The following is a 27,734-nucleotide window of genomic DNA, read 5'->3' as shown; positions in this document are numbered from 1 at the left end:
AGTTTGTCATCCAACAGAGATGCATGAAACCTGAGCAACATTCTTCACTAAAGCAACACAGCCCTTTCTAATAAATCACATTTCACACGTCTGTCTTCTGATTCCCTTAACAGCCCGTGCCCTTCTATTATCCTACGTGCACCACAACACAAACCTGCCAACTGAGCTCACCACACATGATGCACTTTCATGAGCATAGAGTCACACACTCCACACTTTCATCCACCTTTTCATCATCTAGTCCATAAGAAACAATTAAAAAAAAGAAGTGATTCACCAAAATGTAAAGTCACTGTTGCTATTTCCACAAAATAGTCCTGACCACAGTGTGTGTGTTTGTACTTGTATTGGTTACCTCTTTAGGGCATTCTCTGGCATAAACACTGTCCTAGTCAGAACCGGTAGTCCTCATGAAGACCAAAACCTGGTCCTGATGAGGCACAAGATTAAGATTTGAATTGTGGTTAGGTTAAAATTAGGGTTAGCCATTAACAGGATATGGTTAAATCTACGGATAACGATCTGGTTAGGCTGTCCAAATGAAGTGTCCTAAGAAGAATAGCTGAGCAAACGTGTGTGTGTGTGTGTGTGTGTGTGTGTGTGTGTGTGTGTGTGTGTGTGTGTGTGTGTGTGTGTGTGTGTGTGTGTGTGTGTGTGTGTGTGTGTGTGTGTGTGTGTGTGTGTGCTTGTGTGAGTGAGGACGGGGGTGATAGGCTTAACGACACTGTGAAATAGTTCCAATATGTGAAGCTGTATCCATCCACCTCCTCTGACCACAAATATAATACTACATCTGTGAACTGACATAATGCTCCTCTCCTCCTCGATTCACATATTTTCAGTCTCTGCCGCAGACAGTGACACGGGTGCTTCTTCCAAGAAAAGCTCCCAAAAACAGATCGAGAGACAGAGAGGGAACAAATGCAGCAGTGTGTGGGAGAGATGGGAGATATGACAGTGACAAAGGTCTGGAGGAGATGAGGAGACGAAAGCCAGGACAAAGGTGAGGTGAAGGGGAATGCAGAATTGAAATGGAATGAGATTTGTGTCGATATTATTCAACAACACTTTTCACAAAGCAAGTGACAGCTCAGTGGACCGGTAGTAGACACAGGCTTGGAGTCACTGTCCATCTGGAACTCGTTCCCCCAGGTTTTCCGACAAGGTACTTATTAAAATAATAATTGTAAATGTAATAATGGTAATAATTAAATTGTAATAAATAATTGTAAGTATCTAATGTTTGTCAGATTATGTTGGAGATTTTACAAACAAGTTTCAGGCGGACAGTGACTCCAAGACCGTGTCTACTTCCAGAACTCATTAGCCAATCAGCAAGCAGCTTCATAAGCCCATGGACAGAATCACAAACAGGAACCCAGGGAGCGCAAACACAAACGAGTTGAAGCAAGCAAAATTCCAGTCATTGCAAACAAAAAGTATATATTCGAACAAATAAAATACAATCATTTTGAATGATTAAAATGACACAAATCTCCTTCCAGGTCATTGTGAACAAATGAGTCATCAATATGTCCTTGTCTTATGAAGGGGATTTCAAAAAAGGCAGAATTTGGCAAAAATCAAATATAAAAGAACAATATGACCTCAGAATTAGTTGTTTACTATTTCCACCAGGAGCAGGGTCAGCTCTACTGTGGCCCTTTTGGACCACCACGTAGCCCACAATGGACAAACGAAACATCTTTTGAGTTGTGATGCTAACTGAAGGTTAGGTTCAGCTATGCACTTGGAGGTGAGGGGTGAGGCGAGGAATATTCAGCTATATATTCAACAATACACAACTCCAACCACACATTCTGGGCTGTGTTTATAGGCCACATATTCAGGCTTTAAAAGTGTGGGGGGGTTGTGTTGTTGAGTCAAAGTTATGATTAATTTTATATTGCATTTTTAGGAGTGATATAAAGTAGCAATAATTGTGCAGAAGTCACAAAAATAGACTGTTTTTCTTTTCTTACATACTTTCTTACAACTTACATATGACTGTGACATATTTCCATATTGCACAAATGCAATCCAATTTTAAACATTTTGAGTACTTTTTGCTCAGGTGTGTTTATATAGTTAGTGAAAAAAAAAAATTCATCAGATTGCATGATGACTATAAGACACACCATATTGCACATTCTTATAGCTTCTGTATATACTGTATGTTTAAACATAGCAATGGAAAAAAGCAGCCAAAATGCTCTGTGTTCGAAGGGTTAAAGGAGGCTAGATTGTGATATAAAATACCTCTTTGAGGGTTTTCCAAGGGTATCATACATATGCAACCAAAAGTTTGGTTTCATGTGGACTCTCAGTGAGAGCAGATGAAAATGTGTTGAATAAAGTCAGGAAAAATGACAAAACAGCCAAAATATCACTTTCTGGAAGAGCGTAGCGTGTGGTTTTTGAGGAAATCAAGAGCGAGGCTGAACGCATTACAACATGAACATGCTGCTTTTGTAAGCACTTATCACTCATGACTTTATTGCAGAAGCAGGATCTCTTTACATGCCAAGATAAATCAACAAGTCATTTAATCTGTGTATTAGCAGAACATCTCACCCTCAATCCCTCAAAAACCTCAGTCTACAAACTTTCCTTGATTTTCATTGGAACGTCCTTGAATTTGACAAAAATTGTTAACCTTTTTTATACACCAATACGGTTGGTATAACATCAGCTCAGGTATAAATCTTCTCATTAATTGTGCAATACACGTCAGCACTATCTTTATAATATTTATATCACATCTGAGTATTTCTGTTCTTTCTGTCACAGAGCTGCAGTTAAAACTCATGTGGATTATCTTCATGTAGAAGCAGTTATCGTCTGTGTTGTTTATTTTATTAGATTGTATAAAAAATAAAATGTTGCACTTTTCTGATAAATACAGCATGATAAACAGGACACAGTCAGTGGGTTACTTTTCTGTTACCTGAAGGCAGGAGTGTTAAATAAGCAGAGAGGACCACCCTCTGAAAATACAATTCCCACTCCCTCAAACCCTCTATTTATAAAGTGTATTTGATTTTCATTGTGGACTGTATGAACACAAACGTCCACAAAAGTCTCTCTGGGCTTTTCCCTAAAGTCTGCCTGATCCCTGGTACATTTTTTTGGATACTCTCTGCTGTTGTGAACCCAGACATTAGTCATCAAGACAGTTTTCCTACCTTCTTTTTTAACCCTTAAGTCTGATTCTTAGTCTGAGGGTGAATTCCAATTCCTTGCTTAACCCTCAATCTTAACCCTCAATCTCAAAAATGTGCGCTCCCTCTAGTGCAAGTGCTGTCCCGATTCTCAGAAAAATTAAGTTGAGGGTCAAGTTTAAGGGCTGTATCGCCCTCAATATTGAGATTTTCCGAGACCGCCCTTGGGAGCAAGGGCTACCCAGAATGCATTGCGTGTTTTCACATAAGAAAGATGGCGTCGAAAGCAGCGAAGCGAGTGCGATACAAATTAAGTATTTTCTTTGTTAATAGAGATATAAAAATGATGAAAACCATTGTATTATCTTAGTTTAGGCCCATATTATGGATTACTGACGTCATTGTTGCGTAACATTTATTTTTATTTTACGATCTTTTGTCAATAGCCGGCCGGTGCGCACACGCGATCGTTTGCTATGGTTTACTTTTCAATAAGCCGTGGTGTGTGGTAACTGTCAGCTGAATATGTCTGTGGTTGTGGTATTTGTATGAGTATCATCTTATAACTAACTGACAACCTAATAACTTGACTGAAATAAAATAATAAATAAATAATCCTGACGTAAATGTGTTCTTCTTCTTCTTTTTTGGAGTTGACAGACTGGACGCAGCTTTGGCGTTATTCTGCCCCCTACAGTCTGAAGACGTATCTGCATTTAAGGGGTGTCCCATTTCTAAGTGACAAAATAACCCTCAACACTTGGTTTTGAGGACCAGTTAAGATAAGGGTTGAGCTTGAGGGTTAAGATTGAGGGTTAAGATAGGAATTGGAATTGGCCCTTAGTCTTTAAACGACATAAAATACATGTGAGATCCACCCCTCCTTCATTTATTCTCTCTCCAACACTCTTGATAATTGCCACTTGATAAAACATATGGAGTCATGCTACTTTTAAAGACTATACTGTGGGCACAGAAATCATCCTGATACTGTCAGCGTGTTTATGTATGTCCATATATATACAATTTTTTTGAGATTTTGAATTTTACAAAACAAGGAGATGATCAATGAAACTAGGGCTACAACAATGAAATTAACCCTCAACTATTTTTGAGTGTGTGAGCTTCTTAAATGTGAATACTTCCTGGTTTATCTGCTCCATGTAACAAAGAAATAATTAAAACATAACTTTGGTTCATTTTGCTTTGTGGACGTCATTCTACAGGTGCACTACGTGTTAGCTGTTCATACATGGATGACATGCAGTTATTTGCTGAAGCTTTTTCAGTTTTGAGATGACATGTGGGTTTGGTCTAGTTTGATGAAGGGCCCCCACAGGACTCTTTAGCCTAGGGCCCCAAACTACTTGTGTGTAACTAAAGCTGTGTGAAACGTGCAGACACAGGTATGTGTGTGTGCTTGCATTTGTTACCTCCTTAGGACCTTTTCTGGCACAAACACTGACCTAGTCACGACCAGTAGTCATCATGGAGACCAAAACCTGGTCCTACTGAGGCATTTCTAAGGATTTCAATGTCAAGTGTTCAGACGAGTGTGCGTGCGTGCGTGTGTGTACTCACCCGCGAGGCAGTCTTCTGCGCGGACACGTGAGGCAGGTAACAGAGAAGCAGAGGCGCCAACAGGTGAGAGAAGGTGAAGAGCAGAAAAGACGACGGGAACATAATTGCGCGTGGGTGAGCGCGTGAATCACACAGCGGCAGATCTGTCACTGATGATCAACAGGTCCAAATACACACACACACATGCGCGCGCGCGCGAACACGCACACAGCGCCTCCTCACTGCGTGTCTCGTCTCTCGGGGATTTTACTCTCCTCTGTCCACTGACGTGATCACGGTGTCCTGCGTGGGACGTGAACTCTCATGACATGGTGGTGAGTGTGTGTTTTTTTTTTTTTTTGGTCCCACGGCGTCAGGATCAGCCTCTCATCACAGCCTCCACAGGTTGAGTCGAGCGTGGATCCATCGCATCCTCATATAAGAGCAGAGGAGGAAGCCACAGCGGTGACTGACCAATGACAGCGAGGCTGAGCGTCAAGACCACGCCCACTCCAGGCATGGTCCAAGATTAAACTCAGGAGGAGAGCGAGGGAGAGAGAGAGACTATCATCGTAAGCAGAACAGAGGGGATACCTACGAAGGAGTATTAGGACCAACCCAAAAAAAAAAGGGCAAAAAAAAAAAAACAGCCAAAAAAAAGAAGTCAGTCAAAAAAAAGAAATCCGGCACAAAAAAATTAAAAGAAATCCAATTAATTGGCCATGGCTGCCTCTACAGGATTAAGCGGTACTTCAGAATCGGCTTTAATAATAAGGAAATTCTCTCTCTTTTGGCTCATAAACACGGTGTGGTGATAAGTATTAGGACGCTAAAGAGACTGTGTCGGAAACTTCGTTTGTTCAGGAGGATAAACCATACAAACTTGGAGGAGGTGGCCGCAGTCATACAAAATGAAATAGCTGGCAAATGCAGGGGTATTTTTTTTTGTGCCGGATCTTTTTATTTATTTGTTTGCCTGACTTTTCTTTTTTTTCTTGTGCCGCATTTTTTTTTTTCGGCTGTTTTTTTTTTTTTTTTTTGGTTGGCCCTAATACTCCTTCGAAGATACTAGTGGCGGCTCCTGAAGAAAATTTCAGGGGGGACAATTTTTTCTGATAATGATTAAGGTGACCCATTCAATAGTTGCATAAAGCAAGACAGTATCAATGTGTTGTTAGGTGATTAACAGTCCTCCTTGTGTCCACTAGATGGCAACTTGATAAACAAATATTATTTACATGAATCTAATGTATGATGTAAAATAGCTAAACAGGACACAAGATGTGTCCAGCAACCACATAAAGACAGGGGCAGCATATTAAGTCAAGTATTTATTAACTGACCGAGGATCAAGAGCTTTCACAACTTTTACCAGATACATACAACAAACATGTGACAAGATAGTGCAGTCAAATAATCAGTCAAAATCATTATTTATTTAGAATACTTTCTTACACGAAACAGTCCGATTGTCTGATTTGCGTGAAATTTAACCTGCAGTTAGTTAGTGCATGCACATAAATCTTCATTAAAAATGCATTGGAGGTTATGTTTTTTTTAAAAAAACACCTTTTTTAACATGAGAGTCAGGGAGAATTTTCGGGCGATTCTTCACGTAAATCAAAGCGCCCCAAAAGAGGCAGGACCATAAAACGTGATTTGAATCTGACGATTCTGATTGGACAATGACAGATCATATGTCTAGAACACTGATAAAAACTACTTTTGCTGGCAGAGACAGCTGAAAGGAATATTAGTACTAAGGATCTAAGGAATTGCTGAGGAAAAGAATTGCCAGTTCCATTACGGCATTGTTTTTGTTGGATTTGTTTGTGTATTTTTTGTTTCAAGAAAAAAAAGAATCTTTGCGCAAATATGATACAAATTAAAACTCCTATATGGAAATTGATATTTAAATTTGTGTTTGTTTGTTTGTTCAGAAGGACCAATAAATGCTCCAGTTTCAAAGAATTTGAATTTTCTATCAATTATTTAATGGTTTGGGCTTTGCAGGGTTAAACAGCCACTTCTTTCTGGAGAGACGTTTTGTTTTTTATGTTAATGTAAAAGTCATTTTAAAATCCACAGGTTCCATCCTGATCAAGTAAGAGCAGCAGCAGCTGCAGAGAAGCTCAGTGTTTTTAAGCATCCATCTTTAAAAGCTGCTGCAGAGACAATAGACCAGAAACTGTGAGGTCACATTTGAGGCTATGCTCTCCATTCAGACTCTTATAATACTCTATAACAGCAGCCCAGTGACATTTAGACTGTGTACGTGCTTCTCAATGGAAAACATCTATTGAGGAAAGTCAATAGCTGTGACAAGCACCGCAGGGATTCGGCCTGTGTTTGAAGGTATGAGTCGGTGTTTGTCAGAGAGAGAGAGAGTCAGAAGTTCACTTTGCAAATACAGCTGGCTCTGATGCTTTATTTGTAATTAATTGTTAACAATATAATTCATTCACAGAAGAACCTGGAACAGAAACCTTTTTAAAAACACAATCAAGAGCAGCTTTGGCATTTTTGTTAAAACAAACACAGTCACAACATAGAATAACAAAAGTAAGACTTTAGACTAAGAAAAAAAAGAGAGATCACAAACTGAACACATTTAAATGCAATATAATAAGTGGTAGAAATGGTCAAATAACATCAATTGATGAGTTTTTAAAAATCACTGTGATTGTAAAAATTAATTTTTAAACAAATACTTTAAGCTAATATTTTGAATATGCATATTTATGTATAAGTATTACATTGCTTTTTTTTTTCTTGCAGTGATTTTAAAAAGTGTACCATAATAATAAAAGTCATATTTAGTAGTAAAACATTTCCATTTTGTGAAACTTTATACCTTAAATCACAAAGATCTAAAATCATCTTCTACACTTATCATTTAGTCCACAGACATAAAAACAAACAGGACAAAATAACAAGAAAATCAAGTTTAAAAAGGATTATACAGTATTCTAATTAAGGAGAAAGGTTTTCACATATTTGATAGAAAGCTGAGTATATGGGGGATGAAGGTTTGTGGTTTTTCTATAAAAGCACATGAAGTGAAGTGATAAAACTGCTCACACACTGTTGTCGTCCTGTGAACCTCTGTCCTCTTCCCCTCTGCACTCTCTCTTTCTCCATCTTTCTCCTTTCAAATAAATTGTGTGGTCCATTGAGCGTGAGGAGAGTCACTAGAGGGTGAGTAAGACTGTTTAGTGCAGGTGCCCCAGCTTCAGTTCACCAACCCCTCAATCCACAGAAACTGTCCTTTAAAGAGCTGAAAAGGGCCAATCCGGTCAAAACCCCCTCCAGTCCTCAGTCTTTGTCCCCGGGGATATTTTTTAATTGTTAGCTATGACAGTTCAGCGGCTTTTTGAGTGCCTCAGTGAAGAGCCTTGTAATTAGAGCTATTGAGCTGCTGGAATTGGCACAATTAGGGTCAACATTAATGATTTCTGTGTGCACTGGCCGGCTCCAAAAAAAAGCTCTATTTTCTCAGAAAGAATGAAGAGAATTTAAGGAGAGGCTCAGTGAGAAGAAAAGGAAGGCAGCAGGGAAAGAAATGAAGGCCTAAACACAGTTAATACCTTTACATGACAGCAGGGGAAAAAGTCTGACAAGAACAGGACTTTTAAATGTTAGTCAGACTAAAATTTCATTTAATTTAATTTCTAAAAGTTGACCAGATAATGCTGTTGGGAGTCAAATTACGATTGCATGTATACACTCAACTGAAGAAGAACAAGAAGAAGAAGAAGAAGAAGATGACAATAGTGACAAATCCAAGTCTAGGCAGGTGCATTTTTTGGACAGAGGTTCACTGATATGGCGTAAATTTCATCACACGAACCCTATGCAAACACAAGCTTGAGTCTGAAAACTCAGACCATACACACTCATGGTGCTTTTCCACTAAACAGTTGTAGCATGGCACAGTTCCACTCTACACGGTTAGGGTGGTTTTTCATTACTGTAGCACCTCTTCAAAGTGGGCGGAGTCATCATTCCACGGCAGCGCGAAAATGATGAGATGATGTTTTATACTCGACACAAACTCCGGATGAGCAAAGCAGTTGTTTTCAGTGAATTATTACAATCAGTACTTAGTGCTCACATGGCACGGATGCCGCAGGTTCACCCATGGTAATTTGCCGTGGGATTAATAAACAACTCCTTATATGGACATTCTGTGTGTGTGTGCGTGCGTGCGTGCGTGCGTGCGTGCGTGCGTGTTTATAGGTCACATATTCAGGCTTTAAAAATGTGTTTTTTTTTTCATCTTCCTATGTGTTGTTGAGTCAAAGCTATGAGACATTTCATATCGCATTTTTTAGTGGTAATATAAAGTAGCAATAATTGTGCAGAATAGACTGTTTCTTTTCCTTTTGTTCATAAAAACGAGCCAAGTTGACACTCTATATTGCACATTCTTACAGCCTCTGTATATACTGTATGTTTAAACATAATCATGGAAAAAAGAAGCAGCCAAAATGCTTCTATGTTCTAAGGGTTAATTAAAAAGATTAGTTCAGTACTTCCTGCATGACGGAACCAAAAGCATTGGCAAGGTCGAGGAACAACACGTGAAGGTCGGCTCTGATGCCAGATGGTGCTTGTGCACTCTTGGATTGATGTGTCGACATCAATCGCATAAAAGAACGTGTTTATATTCTAGCAGAAGTTTTAAGTTCTGCTTGTAGCTTAATGTAACCATACCGTGTGAATAATCTGGATTTTTACTGAACATTGTTATCGTTCCTCCATACGGTTCTGTCTTCATCTTCTTCTCTTCTTCTGTTCACTTCTGTCCATCTCCTGTCAATGGAAGTGAGGATGAGTAGCAGCGTGTGTGTGTGTGGGGGGGGGGGTCGAGATAGTCTCTTGGAATGTTAACGAGACTGAATTATCTGCTCTTCCCTCTCACTTCAACCCTCCACCCCGAAACAAAGAAAAGCAGCTTTCTCTGGGCTGTAAAGCTGTTGTTGTGAAAGCACGACTCGACACCTGAATGCTGTTGTCATTTGGCCAAACATAAAAGAAAAACCCTGTGATAACAAAAACAAAGAAGGAATGCAGGATCATGCTGAAAGGAAATGTGCAAGTCTTCCTAATTACTGAGTTGGCTCTTCCAGAGAGTCCCTGCCCCCCCTGCTGCTCACATTCATCTACATACGGCCAGAAATTAGCAGGTGTGTGTTCTGTGGACACAGAAACAGACGAGCAGGACAGAGGCCACCCAGAAATCTGACCACTGCAGGAGGAGGAGGGTCAGCACAGGTGTTCAGCCCTGACTATTCATCCACATACACAATCTACAGTATACGCTTCATGTCAGAGGTGATATCTGAGCTTAACTGTGCCCTTATTCAAATAATAATTAGGATTAACAAGTCTTTTCAAAATAAAAGCAGCATTATATCTTTATGGATATAAAGCTGTGAAGTCAAACTGTACTTGCACTTGCTGATTTGAGATAATTGTACTATATTTATTTATATTTATATCACATCGAGACAATTCAAATACACAGTGATCACAGAGGCTAATGTAGTTTTATACCAGTGTTTTTATTTGTAAAAAATTATAGTAGAAAATACAGTAATTGTCTTTAAAAAAAATTAATAATCTGAAATAATATGACATGATGCAAAACATACTGTCTATAGTCTCTAGTCTAACAGTGCTGTATATACTGTACATATTGTTTTATTGCAGTATTAAATTAGATTAAAAGTAAAGGCTCTCATTAAATTCATTATTTTCAATTAAACAACCCCAGAGAATATAAAGTATAATAAAACTGTGCTAAATAATTTAGGCAAATAAAAATATAACATAGGGCAATTCTGAATGAATTATTTACCCCAGTGGTTTCCCTTAACCACTAACATTAGACTGCATACATGCCTCTAAATGTTCTCACTTAGTCTACACTCTGCGTGTATACCACTTATTTGTTGAAAAACAATATTTTTGACAGAGCAGATTCTATTTAGATATATTTAGACAGTTTAAAACAAATGTGTGTTGGTATAAATTAAATAATCTAAAATATGGTTCAAATTAAATTCCAAATGTCAGACTCACATACTTTTTAACCCTGAGGTGCTACAATGTAAGTACAGTATCTCCACCGCTGCAGTGTTGTGTTTTTCGAGTTGAGTCGCTCTTAAAAGGTCCATATTGTCAAAGACGACCAAACACAATCACAGCCTGAATGAAAGACAGACAGAGGTGAGGGGGCTGGGAGACTCGGCTGAATGGAAAATTCAGGGGTCAGATAGAAAGCCCTCTCCCTTTTAAAGTGTCATCTGGATTTGATTTCATAAATTCCACATATTTCACATGTACTGGGCGCAATTTTCACTACAAACAGCTTCTGAAAACCATGAGCCGTGTGTGTGTGTGTGTGTGTGTGTGTGTGTGTGTGTGTGTGTGTGTGTGTGTGTGTGTGTGTGTGTGTGTGTGTGTGTGTGTGTGTGTGTGTGTATGTGTGTGTGTGTGTGCATGTGTGTAGCTTTTACTACATGGCCAGCCGTTCTGGACAGCAGCAACCACAGCCTCTTATTACCCTCTTCAAACACACACTCACACACACACACATGCTGGTGTAGAAACAGTCCAGCGATGGAAAAAAACGCACAGCAACAAATAAATACGCCCACAAAGCCGAGTTAACCGTGACATTAATCAGAGATGGGAGGGGGGGGAAGAGAAAAGAGAAAATGCCAACAGTGCGAATGCCACAAGTGTGAAAAGGACTATTGAGTGTGGACTGGGGTGTCCCGCACCTGCGCTGTCTATTCACACCACTGTTTACACACTGTCATCCACAATTAATACCTCCTGGGGACAGGGCTGCCTGCCCTCTGCAGGGCCCCTGCACCCATCCTGGGCCCTTATGGAAGCCTAATTGAGCATACTGCTCCGCTGATTGAATTAACAGCTCTGTCTCTGGGACCTTTTCGCCTTCCACTGAGAAGGGGGACTGTTCCACACCCGCATCAGACCCTAGTACTGTCCTGCACAAGACAGAGCTCAGGGCAGGAGAAAGCAAAGGGTCAGAAGGTGGGTGGGGTGGAGTTATTGAACCTGCCCAGAAAACGTGTCCCTTTCTGTTGGCAAAGTGAGGCTGGAAATGTGAACAGGGGGCAACTAAAGGTCTCAGTCTTCACAGGACCACAGAGTTCCTGTAAGGCATGGATGGTTGAGAGAGCATACATGACATCAGTATACAACAGTGAGAACTCCCTCACCCTAACCCACAGACTGTATCGGTGTGTTGTAGTTTCTCCGACCTCAGAGGGTTGATGCTTCTATAAATCTGGCAAAACCTCCAAGGCCCACGGCCAGATTTGAACATGTAGTTTTAACATTTAAAGCCCTAGTGCGTAACCTTTAAATATAAACAAAAGTCTGACTCTCTCTGTGTTTCTTAGTTTAACAGGTTTTTAGATCTTGTGTTGCCCAGTGACATTCCCGCACTGCACAAAGGATGTGATTTACTTTTGATGAAGGCAAATGGTTCATATTTATATAGCGCTTTTCTAGTCTTGATGATTCTGCCCATTCACACGCTGCCTGCACAGCCGTCAGGAGAAACATGGGGTTCAATGTCTTGTCCAAGGACACTAGACTAACGGAGCCGGGAATCAAACCCACAGCATTCGAGTTGAAAGACGATTGCTCTCTACCACTGAGCTACCATTGCCCTCAATGGGTAATAGTGACATTGAGCTAGTAAAGCGAGACAGCTTCAAAGTAGGAGATTGACTGAAAAGACAAAGAAGTGCCCACAAATAAGCCTCAGAAGTAAATAGTTTGATGGAATAAATGCTTCTTGACTCCGCCCTCCCCGCTCTGCTGCTTTATACACACACGCTCCCCCAGTCAGGTCTGATCGTATCAGATGAAGGACGCAGCAAACAAATAGTGTTTACATTGTTTCCGTTCCAAAATCAGAATAATAACATAAACAACAGTTTCTTTTTTTTATAAAAATTACACACTGCCCACTCTTAAGTTATGTACATTGAAGATTTATTTTTGTCCTTATATGACTAAATAACCTTATTTAATCTTACTTAATCGTGAGGTAAAGTAACATTTTTGGTAAATGTCTGAGGCCCCTCTGCAGTACCCTGTATATACTGTATAACTAGCACTGTTGTTCTCTCCTTGTGTTCTGGCATGGGATTGTCTCGAGTGTAATATTTAATCAAAAGCACAGAAACATATACATTTTAATGAATTACTATCTCTGATACTAAAGAAGTCCCAAAAACACATTCGGTTCACGGAGTTTAAATGAACAGCATGATACACACTCACTCAGTGAAAACACCCCTACAGTGTCTGCTTTGGCACGATCCACTACAGTAGCAGTAAAATATAAAAATGTGGAAAATAATTGGTGTGGAGATGTGAGAATGACTGAGGTCGACTGTGTCCTCTGTCTTTTCACCTCTGTGAAAAGGGTTTGCTGCGTCTCTATCTGCGCTTGTCGAACTCCAGCTCACATGTAGAGCTGAAAATCCGAAGACAAATAAAACGGCTGAGTTGATTTCAGCTGAAGCTGCTGAACGTCAGAGTGACTCAGCCAAACGTGCTTATAGTCTGAGTATCTCTCTGATACTTTGTTATTCTAACTACACACTTCTTAATCCATCATCTGCTGCTGGAACATTTTCCAATGTATGATGATTAATATGTTTGGGTTGTTTTTTTTTAAAAGATGTGATATAGTTAGTCACAGTTTAATAAAACAATGTTTGTATACCAAGTACAGCACAGCTACATACAATTAGTTCTTGATGATATGATTTACAACAAAACCAAGCAAAAAATGTATGATAATTAGCAATTATCAGGAGCCCCATATGATTAAAATATGACTTATAAGTATAAGTTTAAGTCCTGCATCTCTCATATTAAAATAAAATATTAAAGAATTCTTCTCTGCCACTTTCTGTTTTCCTGTTTAATTATTGTCTGTATATGTGCCTATATGTATTTTATAAAGATGTGTATTTAATGGAAACATACATACCTTTTGCATTTGCTCCATGAGCGCCATGATCAGGCCATGAAAAGTATAAAAGATTTGAAGTGTGAAGAGTTTAGTGGCAGAAATCCAGTAGTTTACCTACCAATTCTTACACACGGGACCTGTAAGAGTCTTTGGTCTGTTTGTTTTGTGATAGCTTTTATTTTATTTCCTTTCTGTCTCTGTTTCTGTCATGAATGACGCTTTATTTAAAAAAAAAAAAAAAAAAAAGATTGTTTGTATTTATTTTTGTTCCCTGCCCATGTGGATAGAGCTTTGGAGTATTTACATCAAGCTGAAACATTTCTGACTTCACTTGGGATTTGAAACAGCCTGGTTCTCTGTGTAAAACCAGAATATGAAAGAACACCCTCTGCCGTCACCCTCACCAGCTGGGTGTTGTAGTCTCCATGACCGCACCAGGCAGCTCACCTCTCCATGAACCCAGAGTCCAGCTCCCCTTTCTCCCAGACCTTGTGCCCAGCCAGCTTGTTCCCTGTTGTCACTTGTTATCAACTGTCCTCCTGATACGGCTCATGGGCGGGGCCAACACAATTTGCACTGTTCCTACTCTGGGTCAGGAGTTTAGTGGGTCATCATCACAAGGATGTTCACAGCAAGTTATCTATCTATCTATCGATCTATCGATCTATCTATCTATCTGTCTGTCTGTCTGTCTGTCTGTCTGTCTGTCTGTCTGTCTATCTATCTATCTATCTATCTATCTATCCATCCATCCATCCATCCATCCATCCATCCATCCATCCATCCATCCATCCATCCATCCATCTATCTATCTATCTATCTATCTATCTATCTATCTATCCATCCATCCATCCATCCATCCATCTATCTATCTATCTATCTATCTATCTATCTATCTATCTATCTATCTATCATGCACTTTTTATGCTGAACTCAAATCATAACTCTGTACTGCTCTCTAGTGGCTGTTCTGAGGAGTTACACTTTGATTTCTACCTGACAGTTGGCAGCTGAGTAACTCTGTGCCAATGCACTTTCTCCTACTTTCTGCCCTCTACAGTTACAGTGAGTGTTGTACATACAGAGTTTTTACTTTTTAATGGTTTTGGCATTTTATTGTAGTATTTAGTATTCTTATTGTTCTTATTTTATACGTACATCTTGGACTTTGTCACACATCAACCTCTGAATCGAACAGCACTTTGTGTCATTTGTAAAGGTTTGCCTTTAATTTAAAGCTCACATAGAGTGGTCCTGTTGCACATATATGTTAGTTATGGAGGTCTACTTACATATATTAACTTGTTTTTATGGTCAAAAACCTCCTAGTTGCTGTAAACGAGCCGACAGAAAATCTGTCTTTTCTGAAGCTGTTTCTCAGCCGCGATATTTCAGACATCACCCAGAAGACAGAGTGTGTTGTGATTGGCCAGCCAACGCAGAGCCTTCCCAACTGTCTTGTGATTGGCCAATACCCGGAAGTGACATATTCAGCACACCCCCTCTTTAACGGTGGATGCACTGCTCCTCATTATCAAAACATTGTTTTAACACTGTTTAAAAAAATAGCTTCTAAACGACTCCCTGCCACAGTCCCTTTTATGACTTTGACCCAGAGTCAGAAGACACTGTCGCTCGTGAAACACCTCCACAACGGACGTTATTCTTCTTCTGCGGTTCAATGTACGCAACCGGATTTGCCCGGACTAGTGCCCGGAGCAGGAGGATCTGCTGTTCAGGAGAACCGGTGTTTACGTAACCGGACCGGGTTTTTTCAGAGATCTCGCTGAGCCCGAGATTACAATAAAACACAGAGTTCTCAGCAGTGGCTGAACTGTTTGTTTAGAACCTTCAGGGCTTCTTAAACAAGGTAATGACGCTGATACACACTAAAAAAACAGCGTTAATTGGAACTTCCGGTCTAGTTCCGCTTTAAAACAATTAATGTGAGATTCATGTCTCCTTGTCCTTTTTACACGACATAAGAAAAAAACCCAACCTTGTTAAAAAAGAAACTAAGTAACTTTTACTCAGAGTACATTTTAACCCTTTAAAGGTGAAGTAAGTAGTTTATAGTGCCATCTAGAGGAGAGGCTGACATTTACAACATAGAACTGCTCCTCTGCTCACCCCCTCCCTTCCCTGAGTGCTCCTCAGCTGGTCAAATGTCGTCCTCGTTGTCTTTCTCCGTGTCAGCAGATGAGGTTCGTGAGGCGAGGGAGAGGGCGAGCTACCGCGGCCGTAGCAGACGAAGCAGAGAGAGTGGAGGCGGGACTTCCGCTACAAGTCAAGAGACGCTTGATTTGTTCTCTTGCGTTTGTCCTTACAGGCTCCAGTAGAAACATGGCGTCGTGGCAATGCAGTAGCGGCCCACGACCATGTTATTTTACATGACTTTTTGAAACACTACGAAAATGAAACAAAGAATATTATACAGCGACTAGACAATGCAGGAGCACATAATATGTATAAAAAAGTGGATTTTGGGTTATATAAACCCATAAATACTACACAGTGTCCCTTTAAAGTCCAAACCATTAAATAATTGACAGTTCCAATTCTTTGTTACTGGGGCCTTTATTGGTTTCTGAACAAAAATTATTTTTTCAAATATCAATTTCCATATAGGAGTTTTAATTTGTATCATGTTTGATACAGCGGGTCACAATGCGCAAAGATTCTTTTTTTTTTCTTGAACAAAAAATACACAAAGAAATCTAACAAATCCAACAAAAACAATTCCAGAATGGAACCGGCAGGGTGGAAGAGTTTTTTTTTTTTTACTCATTTGTGGTTCACAAATTTGTGGTTTTTATTTTGAGTGATGGTCGGCTTGAAAACAGTTGTTCAGACAAAGATGACCTCTGCCTTTGTCATAGTACGCATGGGCAAAGTGGTCTATCAGGTTTTTCAGGGAAAAGATTGTCTCACTGCTCATGTGGAGGGCTCAAAAACTCATGTATCACATAATATGTTTGGCGTTATAGGGTTAAACAAGCTACTTTTTTAACTTTGACTTTTAACTTTGAGTACATTTTTAGACCAGTACTTATATTTGTACTTGTACTACTGTAATGTTAACAAAATAGTGGTACTTTTACTTGAGTAGAATATTTCAGTACTCTTTCCACCTCTGTGTATAATTGCCCATGGCTCACACAGTCACCAGCATTAGTTTGATGTTGTTTTGCAGTGTGTGAATGGAGTGGACAGGCGGCGCTGTTCGGTTTAGTTGCACATTGGCCACAAGGGGGCGGAGCTGAAAGAGGCTGAGAAGAAGAAGGAGGAGGAGGAGGAGGAGGAGGAGGTATGCTGCTGAAAAAAAGCAGGTGGAGACCGAGGGTGTTTACGGGATGTTCTTTACTGAGGGATTAACATATAACGCTGGATATTAGATTTTAACTGTTATTATCGAAGAGTCTTTCACTCAGAGGACGATATTTAAAAAAAAAAGCTGAACCATAGCGCGAACATACGGGCTGAGAAAGGCTGTGTGTGCATATGTCGTGCTGCTGATGCTGAAGAGGAGGATGTGATGTGATGTGATTTGATGCTCCATCACTGGGCCCGAAACCTTTCCCTGCCTGAAAGAAACCGGATATTATGCTTGGAATAAAGATCCCTGCACGGATTCAAGGGGAACAAAGCTTTGCTGCAGAAATCGTCTCACAAACTGGCAGGTGTGTTGTGTATATGTGTGTTTTATTGTGATGCGACACACACATACACGTGAAATGCAGCCAAATCACAGGATAAAAAAAGTACACCCCCTGCACACAGCAGACATGCAGTAATATTAAATAAAATACTGCATGAAAAAAGCGACTTTTAATTAATTTTCTTTTTAAATGAACATACTTCTGTAAAAAAAATATATATATATCTTTGATAAATCCATGTAATATGTGATGTAACATGTTTATTCATGAGCACATAATCCTATGGAAATTGTTTTAAATCAAGCTTTTACTATGAGGTTATTCATTATTCATATTGCAGGGCCTTCTAGTTTGTAGGGTGAAATTATTGCTATGCGTAATCAAATTCTCTCAGCCCAGTAACTCTGCCAAAAATAGACCCTCTGTTTAAAAGGACTATGGTGGGTTTGTGTTTTGTGTCACTTCCCTGAAGGGGATATGTCTCATCTGGTGTAAAGTCAGTGAGAGCATGAATATGTGTTCATGCATGCATGCAGCTCTGACCCTCCCCCCCACGGACTGCATCACTCTGAGCTCTGGGCTGAGTAAATAATCCTCTAATTGAAACATTTCACTATTTCATCCTCATGTGTTAACTCCTCCTGCCCTCTCTGTCTGCAGTATTAGCCAACTATGGTCGACCCTTCTGAGGCTGAGGAGCAGAACAAGTGTAAAGGCCCAACCCTCGACACACCAGCTGTGGTCACAGGAGAACTCCGGCTTCCTGAAGAAGCCGATGGTGCAACAACGGAGGAAGATGGGGACGGCGAGTTTGAGACCCCACCCACGGGGAGTTCCGAGCAGAGCCCCTGCCATGTGGGCTACACAGCGGGTCCAGACGCAGCCTCTCAGGAGGCAACACCTCAGCAACCACAGACTCAGGCAGAGTTGTCGCCGAAGCTGCACCTCGACCTGTACAACTTTGACTCTCCAGCAGCTGAAGGCAGTCGCTACGTGTTGACGAGCCCCCGATCTCTGGAGGCGTGCGCTCGATGTGGGGTCAAACCTGTGGAACTGCTGTCCCGGCCTCTCACAGACTTTGCTCGGGAAGCTCCTGGACGGTCCATGCGTGTCGCTACAGGGTTGTTTGAAGTCTACGAGAAGGACAGGCACGCAAAGCTGCGGCAGTGCAGGGAGGAGAGGGAGAGGATTGTTAGGGAGGAGAAAAGAAGGATTCTGCAGGCAACGGTCAACAGCAGCAGCAGCACCTCTGTGGACAAAGCTGCCTCCAGCACCGTTCAACCTCCTAAATCTGGGCCAGTGACCTCCACCTCAGTCCCTGATGTTGGCGCGTCCTCTAGAGCCACAGTATCAGCTCCATCCTCTAAAACTGCTCTTTTATCTAAAGGCCCCACTTCCAGTCTTAGTATTTCTCCGAAATCTGCACATTCAGTATCTCCTCACTCATCAAAGGTCACTTCTACAACCTCTGCACCCTCATCCAAGACCAAGTACCAAGGATTTACTAAACATCCTTTGTCCTCCTCAACTGAGCAAGTTAAAGCCTCACGTCCACTCTCATCTGGTCCTCCGCCAGTCATCAGGAAATCCTCTGGTGGCAAATCGTCAAACACTTTCCCCAGATCAACTCCAAAACCGCCCTCCTTCCCCAGAGCCAATACAACCTTAGCATCATCAGTGTCAAAGCCTGCTGGTCAGAGCGCTGGGAAGCCTGTTAACGGTGTGACAGGACAGTTCTCTCAGCACAATGGACATATCAGATTGCATTCCAAGGCAAAAGTAAAAAGCCATTCACTGGAGTCTCTTCAGCGAAGGATGGATCCCGTCTGTTGCTCCACCTCCACCAACACTACCACCACATGCACCTCTTCAGAGTCAGGCGCTTCTTCCTCTTCTTTCAGTTGGGATGGGGTGCGAGAGCACTGGGCTAAAGTCTCCAGCCCCAGAGCTCGTACCCTGGCTACTTTCAACTCCCTGATGGGCCGCAGCCTCAGCCTCGGTGACCTGAGCCACTCGCTTCAGACGACACAGAAGGTGGAACGCATTGTAAAGGAAGTAAGGCGTCGAGGGCTGAAGGCCGTGTCCGAGCGCGACCGCAAAATCGCAGCTCTGATGCTCGCCAGATATCAGGAGGAAGACATCATGAGTCAGACTCGTTATGTGGCTCACCTGCAGTGGGACAGCGAGCGAAGAATCGAGGAGCTACGGCGAGAGCAGGAGGAAAGGGAGAAGCAGCGCGCGGTGCTTCAGTGTCAGCGAGTGTGGCACACACAAGTGTCAATACGCCAGCGGAGGCTGAGCCAGCAGGAGCGACAATCTGCGGCTGTCAAAATGCGACAGGCAGAGGAGAGTGAGGAGCGATGGAAGGATCTGGCAGAGCAGCAGGAGCGCAACCGTCTGCTGAGGTTACAGCAGGCAGCTCGAGAGGAGAAGCACAAGAAATCTCTTCAAGAACAGAACCTGAAGGCTCTGGAGGAAGAGAGGGCGGCCATGCTGGAGCAGGAGAGGCTACTGCTGAAGGAGAAGCTCACAATGGCTGAGCTGAAGAGGCAGGAGAAGGAGCACCAGGCCCAGGAGGAGAGGCGGGGTCTGAACAAAGCCGAGAAGAGACGTCACGCTGCCCTGATACAGGAAATTGCCCGGAGAGAACAGGAGGAGAGGGAGGAGGCCAGGAGGACAGCAGAGGATAAGCTCAGCCGCTCCCTGGAGAATTATGAACAGATAGTTGAGCGCCGAGCGCAGGAGCTGAAAGAGAAGGCCAAGCGTGAGGAGAAGCAGATCGAGAAAGCACGCAAGGCTGCGGAGAAGCGCGAGAAACAGCAGCAGCAGCAGCTGGAGGCACGTATGAAGGAGACAGAGAAACGAGCCCAGCAGGCGGCTTTAGTGGCCGAGGTCAAGGCCAAAGAGAAGGCGCAGCGGGCCGTCCAGAGCCGACAGGAGAAGGAGAGACTCCAGAAAGTCAACAGGCAACGAGTGGAGGAGGAGGAGAAGCAGAGGCGCCTAGAGCTCCTTCAGTCCATCGAGAAGAAGCTGGAGAAGAGCGAGCAGATCTTCAGAGAAAAGCGGGCGGTGCTGGAGAGCGCTCGCTCTGTGGCGAGAGCCTCATTCCATGTGCGAGACAAAGTGCGAGAGGAGACCAACATGCGCACGTTTGATAAAATGGCTCTTGAAGCACAGTTGAAAGCCAGTCTGGATGAGAAATAGACCCACAGTGTCATCTTCTGGTTTTCTGCTCAGTCAACAGCTTTAACTCTTCTCCTCACATCCTGTGTTAAGTTTCTTTACATATCTTTACCCATTCTTTTTGAGCTATGGAAGCAAACCAAATCATTTTGTATCATGATGTAAAAAGACGACTATAACTATATCATCAGCTGTTATACAGTAATTTAAAAGGAAAGTTGGACTTCTGTAGACTTACTTCATACGACATGAGAACCATCTCTCTCTCTCTCTCTATCACTTTGCTGTCTGCTTTTTCCATCTCAGCTGCTGAAGAAAACATGTTATTTTTGACCAGGAAGCACAACTCCATCATAACTGCAGAGGCTTTTAAAGAAGACGATGGTTCTATGACCCTGAAGCAAATGACGGATCCTTTTGTATACTCTCCTAAAATAAAGCTTCAGGCTGGACACTTCGACAATCCAGCACAGGAGGGTTGTGTGCAATGAGCCCCGTGCCAACAAAGCAGCCTCTACATCAGAACCTCCTCATCTTCCTCAGAGACTCCCATCTGGCCTCTTCATGTCTGAGTACATTAAACTGTGAAGGAAACTGGGAGAAAACCACCTCTTCACTTCATCACAGATGACCTTCTACCAGCACAGCTGAGCTGCCTGCTGTTTGCACCAACGTCAAAGAGGTACGACATTCTACGCTTTAAATTTTAAATTCTGCCGTCAAACAGAAACACAGGGAAGTGGCATGGGATCATGGGAATTGTTGTGCATTTGTGCTACAAACCGCAATAAGTAGCTGTGATTCAAACACGATACCCTGGCTAACGCGTAGCACTGAATATTCTCTTCCTCACTCTATTGTTTTCCCTATAAATTATAGCAGCAATGATAGATCAGCAGATCAATAGAAGGCGATCAAAACAAATAAAATAACATTAGTCTTGTTTTTAGATATTTTAATGCAAATGTTATACTCTAAACTCTACTCTATAATCTATATTAAGTCGAGGAACATCTGTCTGTCACATAACTGTTGAACGGTTCACTTTACAGTCTTTGGGTTTGGCAGATGACTTACTAATGGAGTAGCGTGACGTACCACCAGTGCATCAACAATGAACGACATCGACAACAAGGGTTTTCTTTTCCTGCGGTTGGGCCTGGTTATTTTGTTACTATTCCTGAGGGAGTCGCTAAACAATACATACTGTACCAAACCGAACTGTAGTTCGGAGCCCTGGAGGTGACATGCCTGACATTGTCCCGCTGCTAGGCCTGGGCGATGAACCGAAAATTTGCAGATACAGAAATTTACAACGATAACCAACGTCATTTTGCCATGTCGGTATATTCTGTGTTTAATAAAAAAAAAAAAAAGTATTTTTTAGTCTTTTTGGCTGTGTGTGTAGGTAGGTGGGCTACCAGTTTGTTCATGTCCCTTTGAGACACTTTTAGCCAGCAGAGCATCTGGGCATACTGGGGATGCCTTGTGCTGTAAATAATAAGAAATTAGATGCTCTACTTTTAGGCAGGACGCCCTAAAGATGCCCTATTTTTTCCTCTCCTGTTTAACCCGGTAACTTCGCTGAATGTGATCAAAATTAGAAAAATTGCACTCCACCCCCATCGGCAAGCGCTCCCTTGTCCAGGTGCCGATTGAACCCCAAGTCACTCTATCAAGAACGTCATTATTACGGTTATATTGTTCTTGCCAATAAAGATGTTATATTTAGGGATGCACCCAGACTTTTATCACTGAAACAAAACCATGTTGTGATGACTTATGCAAAAACTGCGGCCAGCGCGCACCTGTCTATTCACGCTCTCAGTCTGTCCAAGATCAGTTTGGAACACCAATAAAATGGTTCCAACAAGATGTGAGTACACAGTGGAACAGCACCTATTAAATGCTGGAAAGTCTCTTCGCGCAAAAGTGAAACTTGGCTGCATACAGCGCAGATTATGAACTCCCCGTGACAGAACATTCTCTCTCTTCTCTCCCACTTTGTTATATGTACATTATATTGCTCCTGCCATTAAAGATGTTTCTTGTTCATGTGTTCCCCCAGCTGCTTCCCAAAGTACATGTTTTCTGTAATACAGAGTTCTGTTATGTTCTTTGTCTGTGGTAACTTGCCCAATTTGAATTACTTGCCATATTGCCCAGCCCAACCCGCTGCTACCTGATGGCTCAATTGTGCCCGATTTTTGCCCACAGAGAGTGCTTGGCTGTTCTTCGGAGCTTTTTTCTTTTTTTTTTCTTTTCTGTCGTATCTGTCATTTTACAGATCGTCTCACTGAAGAAAGAGGTTATTGTAATTGTTCACATGTCGGGCCGTCTGTTTTGATTTGACGAAGCGCTCAGACCCGGAAATCGGATTTTCAAAGGGTGTTACGTTATATTTCATAGCCGGATATAAATGTTGCCTGTTTCCGCAAACACAGGATGTTTACAGTTGCTATAAGTGAACGCTGCTGGTAGCATATTGGGTCAACTGCCGGATCAATCAATACCCCTAAAATGACAATTTGGCACAATTAAATAAAATCAACACTAACCATCAACAGCCATTATCCTAAGGACCTTAATAATTGTATTGTCACAAGTTGTGATATAATATATAGGAAAATAAATGCGTAGATCCTTTCGAAGTTACGCTACCTTAAAGGGACACTGTGTAGTATTTATGGGTTTATATAACCCAAAATCCACTTTTTTATACATATTATGTGCTCCTGCATTGTCTAGTCGCTGTATAATAGTTTTTGTTTCATTTTCGTAGTGTTTCAAAAAGTCATGTAAAATAACATGACCGCGGACCGCGGTTGCATAGCCACTGTTAGCAGCGAGACGCCATGTTTCTACCGGAGCCTGTAAGGACAAACGCGAGAGAACAAAACAAGCGTCTCTTTACTTGTAGCGGAAGTCCCGCCTCCACTCTCTCTGCTTCGTCTGCTACGGCCATGGTAGCTCGCCCTCTCCCTCGCCTCACGAACCTCATCTGCTGACACGGAGAAAGACAACGAGGACGACATTTGACCGGCTGCGGATACCGTAGCACTCAGGGAAGGGAGGGGGTGAGCAGAGCAGCAGGTCTTTGTTGTAAATTTCAGCCTCTCCTCTAGATGGCACTATAAACTACTTATTTCCCCTTTAAATGACGGCTGTTTCCACTATAGGGCCGTCATTAACAGTAGGCTACAAAACGCTGACGTTACTAATATAAGAAAGCACAATAATTTAAACAGAGCAATAAAGACAGACTAATTACACTACTAATAACATTAAAGTAGACATTATATCCTATTAACCTAGTTCCCTGGAAGTTTGTGTAGACAACAATAGAAGACTTTCGCGTTTTTTAGGGACAAAGCGGAGCTCCACGAGGAGAATTCCAGGAATGTATAATTGTGACGTCACAATGAGTGACAATGAGTCACAAACAGCGCGTATCCTGTACTGAGACTGAGGAGGACTACAAAAACATGAGTGAGTCATCTTTTTTCCCACTGTGCCTACTCATAGGGCCTCCAGAGTCCCAAATATAAGTATTAGAATTAATAAAAAGTTGATTTTGCATAATATATCTCCTTTAAAGGTGATTCAGTGACATTTGCCCACCTACAAGAATAAATGACAAAATCAATCAGTTTGTTGTTATTCAGGTGTTAAGTCGCACGCGCGACTTACTATTTGCAAAGTGCGTGTGTGACATATTATCTCGCACGTTATAAAGTGCACGCTTTAAAAATATTTTCCCTCTATTTTCCCTGCAGTGCCAACGTTGGTGGCATTTGGATCAGAAATGCGAGTGATATCGGTGTAAATGCGACAGATGTATCGCTAAAGGAGCCACTTCTGCCCTGTCTCATATTAAGAAATGAAAGGAGGCGGATGCAGCATTCACCTTCCTTTGATGTGTCTGCGGGTTACTGTGGCAGTGTTTGCAGTGTGGACTTTGATTTTGGATGAGAAATGCGAGGGAATGAGTCCGGGTGCTGTGTTACTCATCTTATACAGACTGATCCTGGCTTGACTTTGGAACCAACATGGAAGCCAACAACTGGTTTTAAAAGGCTTGGGTCCACAAATCCTACACAAATCCTAAAAAAAAAAATATTAATAAGTGAGACACTCTTTGCCTTCTGATGTAACTGTTGCCATAGGAATAGAAGTAAGGTTAATGTAGCAGGAGGTGAAAAACTGTGGCAGTATCAGTTGGTCGCTTACTGTTTTGAAAGAACCTTATATTATGATACTGTTTGGAAAACATCAAAAATACAGCGTTCTACTCTGAACTTGGAAGGTGTGTATCATTGGCATAGAAAATAAACTAGAAAATACATGTCCTTTCTTGGACTCAATAATTAGATTGTTAGATTTAGATGTATCTGGAGTGCAGAGGTATCACTGTGAATATCCGTAAAACCTTCCAGGACAGTCCTTGCAGCACATCTGTGTCCAGGAAGTGACGTGTCGACACGGTCCTTCCAAGTTTCTCAATATAGTTCAAAGCTCCCATCACAGATCGAAGTCGTCGTCCTTCATTAAAAAGTTAAAAAAATGTCCAAACTTCCTTAATAGTCAGTAATGACATCTTACAGAAAGCCTGGCGTTACACTACGATGTTTTTGTGTGACATTTTGGACACCTTACTTTACAAGTTGGTTTCTGTCACATTCTGCACCCCGTACTACAGCCTGGTGTTTTTAGTGGACATTTTTGAATCTTTACTGGACTATGACATTTTTTTTGATATTTTGGACAGCATACTGTACTTCAGCGGGCCCAATAACATGTTCTGATGTTGTCGTACCGTTTTGGAGTTGGGAAGATGACTGTTGAGGAGTTTTGTCAAGGTACCATGAACATGTCATGTCTGTCAGTTCAGCTGCATGTGGCTCTGAAGCCACATTGCCATCATCATCAGGAGCTGCTGAGAGATCTTGCCAATGGCTTTGAAGGGCTGGTCCACCACAACCAGCCAAACGTCCCCAGCTGTCCAAAGGGATTTAACCCGAGACCATTTTTTCCAGGCCCTGCTGCCAACCGAGCTCTGTGCTAGTTCACCACGGGTTCCTTCAGGAGGCTTTGGAATTGGTCACAGAGGAAGATGCAGAGAGAAGGAGCCAAAGATGAGAGCTGTGGGTGTCGCTGAACCAGGAACCTGAGTACCTGCCTGTGTGGGGGAAATGACTCAACCAACGGCCTGGAACATAGCGACAAGACTGCTGCTGGATAGTGCACTCATGTCCCTGAGGGTCGGGGAAGTGTGAAGGGGAAGCATACTCGAGACCATACCTTTTATTTCATTCCTATTCCAGCTTCACTTGATGGTGATGGGAGCACATCACCATCAAGTGAAGCTGGAATACAGCACAACAACACAAGGTGCTCGACAGGTGCTTGGCTGTTCCATGGCTCAGAGGCTGCTGGGAGAACCTCTGGAGAACCTGTGCTGAAAGACGCAGATTCATCAGCAGCAACCCTGATGTGGTGGGTCAGACCATGTCCATTTGTCCCACCGCAGAAGAAGACGATTAGAAAAAGAGAAGCTTCAGGCTGTCATGAGCGAGACGTTGTTGGAAGTCACAGTGGTGATACTGAGGGTGGAGAAGAACCTGTGAAGAGTTGAACTGTGGCAGCCTCTTCCTGGAGTTCATGTACGTAGTGTCACTATCAACAGTAATTGCACTTTGACCTTTTAGACGCCTTGATGATGTTTCTATGACTTTAACACCTTCAGAAACCTAAAGCTCCACAGTGACAGCAACAGACACATCTCAAAGACAAACTGACCCCATTTTAATGGTCAGTGCTGAAGGTCACTGTGTCTTTCTTTCATCTGTCCGCTTTTATTTCTTTGTATCTTCTTTTCTTTCATCGTTTCTTTTTCATTCTCTTTCTTGCTTTTTTCGTCATTTCTTTTGTCTTCACTGCCGTCCTTCACTTTTTCTTTCATCCTTCCTTTTTCATAATTTCTTTAAATCGACATTCTTTCCATTTTACATAGGTATGTTGAATGCTTCACATAAACCACACACGAACATGCTTTTGGTTGTGTTTTGTTGTGCAGGCCCTGATGATGGAGAAGAAGCTGCTGTTGAAACCTGACAAACCCTGAGGAACTCACTGGTCTTTCTCCTCTGACGGATCCACAGCGAGAGTTTTTTTATTCTCTTTCACGTGGTAACAGTGACATGGACTGTACTCACACACACACACACACACACACACACACGGAGATGACAAGGTTCAAACACAGCTTTATTAGCGTCGAGGCATGTTCTTCACTCCTTATCTTCTTACCGTGTGATGTCACATTTGTAACATTTGTACATGATCATGATTTGCTTGCTTCTGGTGATTACGTTGAGTTGCTTTGTCAAAAACAGATTTACAGATGTTGCAATACAAGGTGGGCAAAAATCAAAACCAGACAAATAAAAAGAAACATTTTCCAAGATGCAATGCTTTTGTCCTTCTTTCTTGTTCAAAGTAAAAACTTTGCTCCAAAGTTTATTTTTTTCATCCATCCTCTCCTTCCTTTATGTACATTCTTTCTTTCAGCAATTCCTTTTTAATTTCTTTTTGAGATCTTACTATACTATTTTTGTGACATTTTGGACACCTTACAATACCATAACTTGTATATGACATTTTGGATGCCTTACATTACTAAAGTGTAAAGTATTTAGTATTGTAAAAATGGACAATACTATACTACTTTTGTGACATTTTTATGTCCAAAACCTTGTTTAATGTTTATTGGACATTGCTGGATACGGACCAATAAGTGTAAACTGTAGAACTGCAATCTGGTCATTAAAATTATCTTTCTGTTTTTTTCCCTTTGGCGGCCCTCAGTCCAATGTTGGGTTCCTAAATTGGCCCTCAGGTATCAAAACTTTGAGAACCCCCGATCTATACAATGATCATTTGGACACATTACTATACTAAGATTGTAATGTGACGTTTTGGACGCCTAACTATACTATGACTTTTCTGTGACATTTTGGACACCTGTTACAACCTGGCTGTGTCTAGGGTTCCTGGTTGTAACACCTTTGTTTGTCCAGGTCAAAAGAGGAGGCAGGAAACCAACAGAAAGATTTAACCATGTTTAATCTTAACAAAGGT

At 41.8% G+C, this 27,734-nt stretch overlaps 2 protein-coding genes across 2 annotated transcripts in view; one reads left to right on the top strand and one right to left on the bottom strand.

Moving 5' to 3' along the window:
* smoc1 (SPARC related modular calcium binding 1) overlaps positions 1-4,868 on the bottom strand; it is a 76,768-nt gene extending 71,900 nt beyond the window's left edge. The window contains 1 exon segment of the mRNA XM_083887295.1: positions 4,743-4,868. Coding sequence (XP_083743421.1) covers positions 4,743-4,844 — 102 coding nt within the window. The 5' untranslated portion in view covers positions 4,845-4,868.
* Positions 4,869-18,083: 13,215 nt separating this feature from the next.
* ccdc177 (coiled-coil domain containing 177) lies at positions 18,084-20,615 on the top strand (the record flags this gene model as incomplete). The annotated part of the gene is made up of 1 exon (XM_083886716.1): positions 18,084-20,615. One exon carries the CDS (start codon positions 18,084-18,086, stop codon positions 20,613-20,615), a length of 2,532 nt encoding a protein of 843 aa, XP_083742842.1.
* Between the last annotated feature and the right edge of the window lie 7,119 nt (positions 20,616-27,734).

Source organism: Microchirus variegatus, assembly GCF_963457635.1.
Source record: "Microchirus variegatus genome assembly, chromosome: 3".
Lineage (NCBI taxonomy): Eukaryota > Metazoa > Chordata > Actinopteri > Pleuronectiformes > Soleidae > Microchirus > Microchirus variegatus.
Note: the sequence above shows the minus strand (reverse complement) of the source record. Positions and strands in the feature narration are given on the sequence as shown.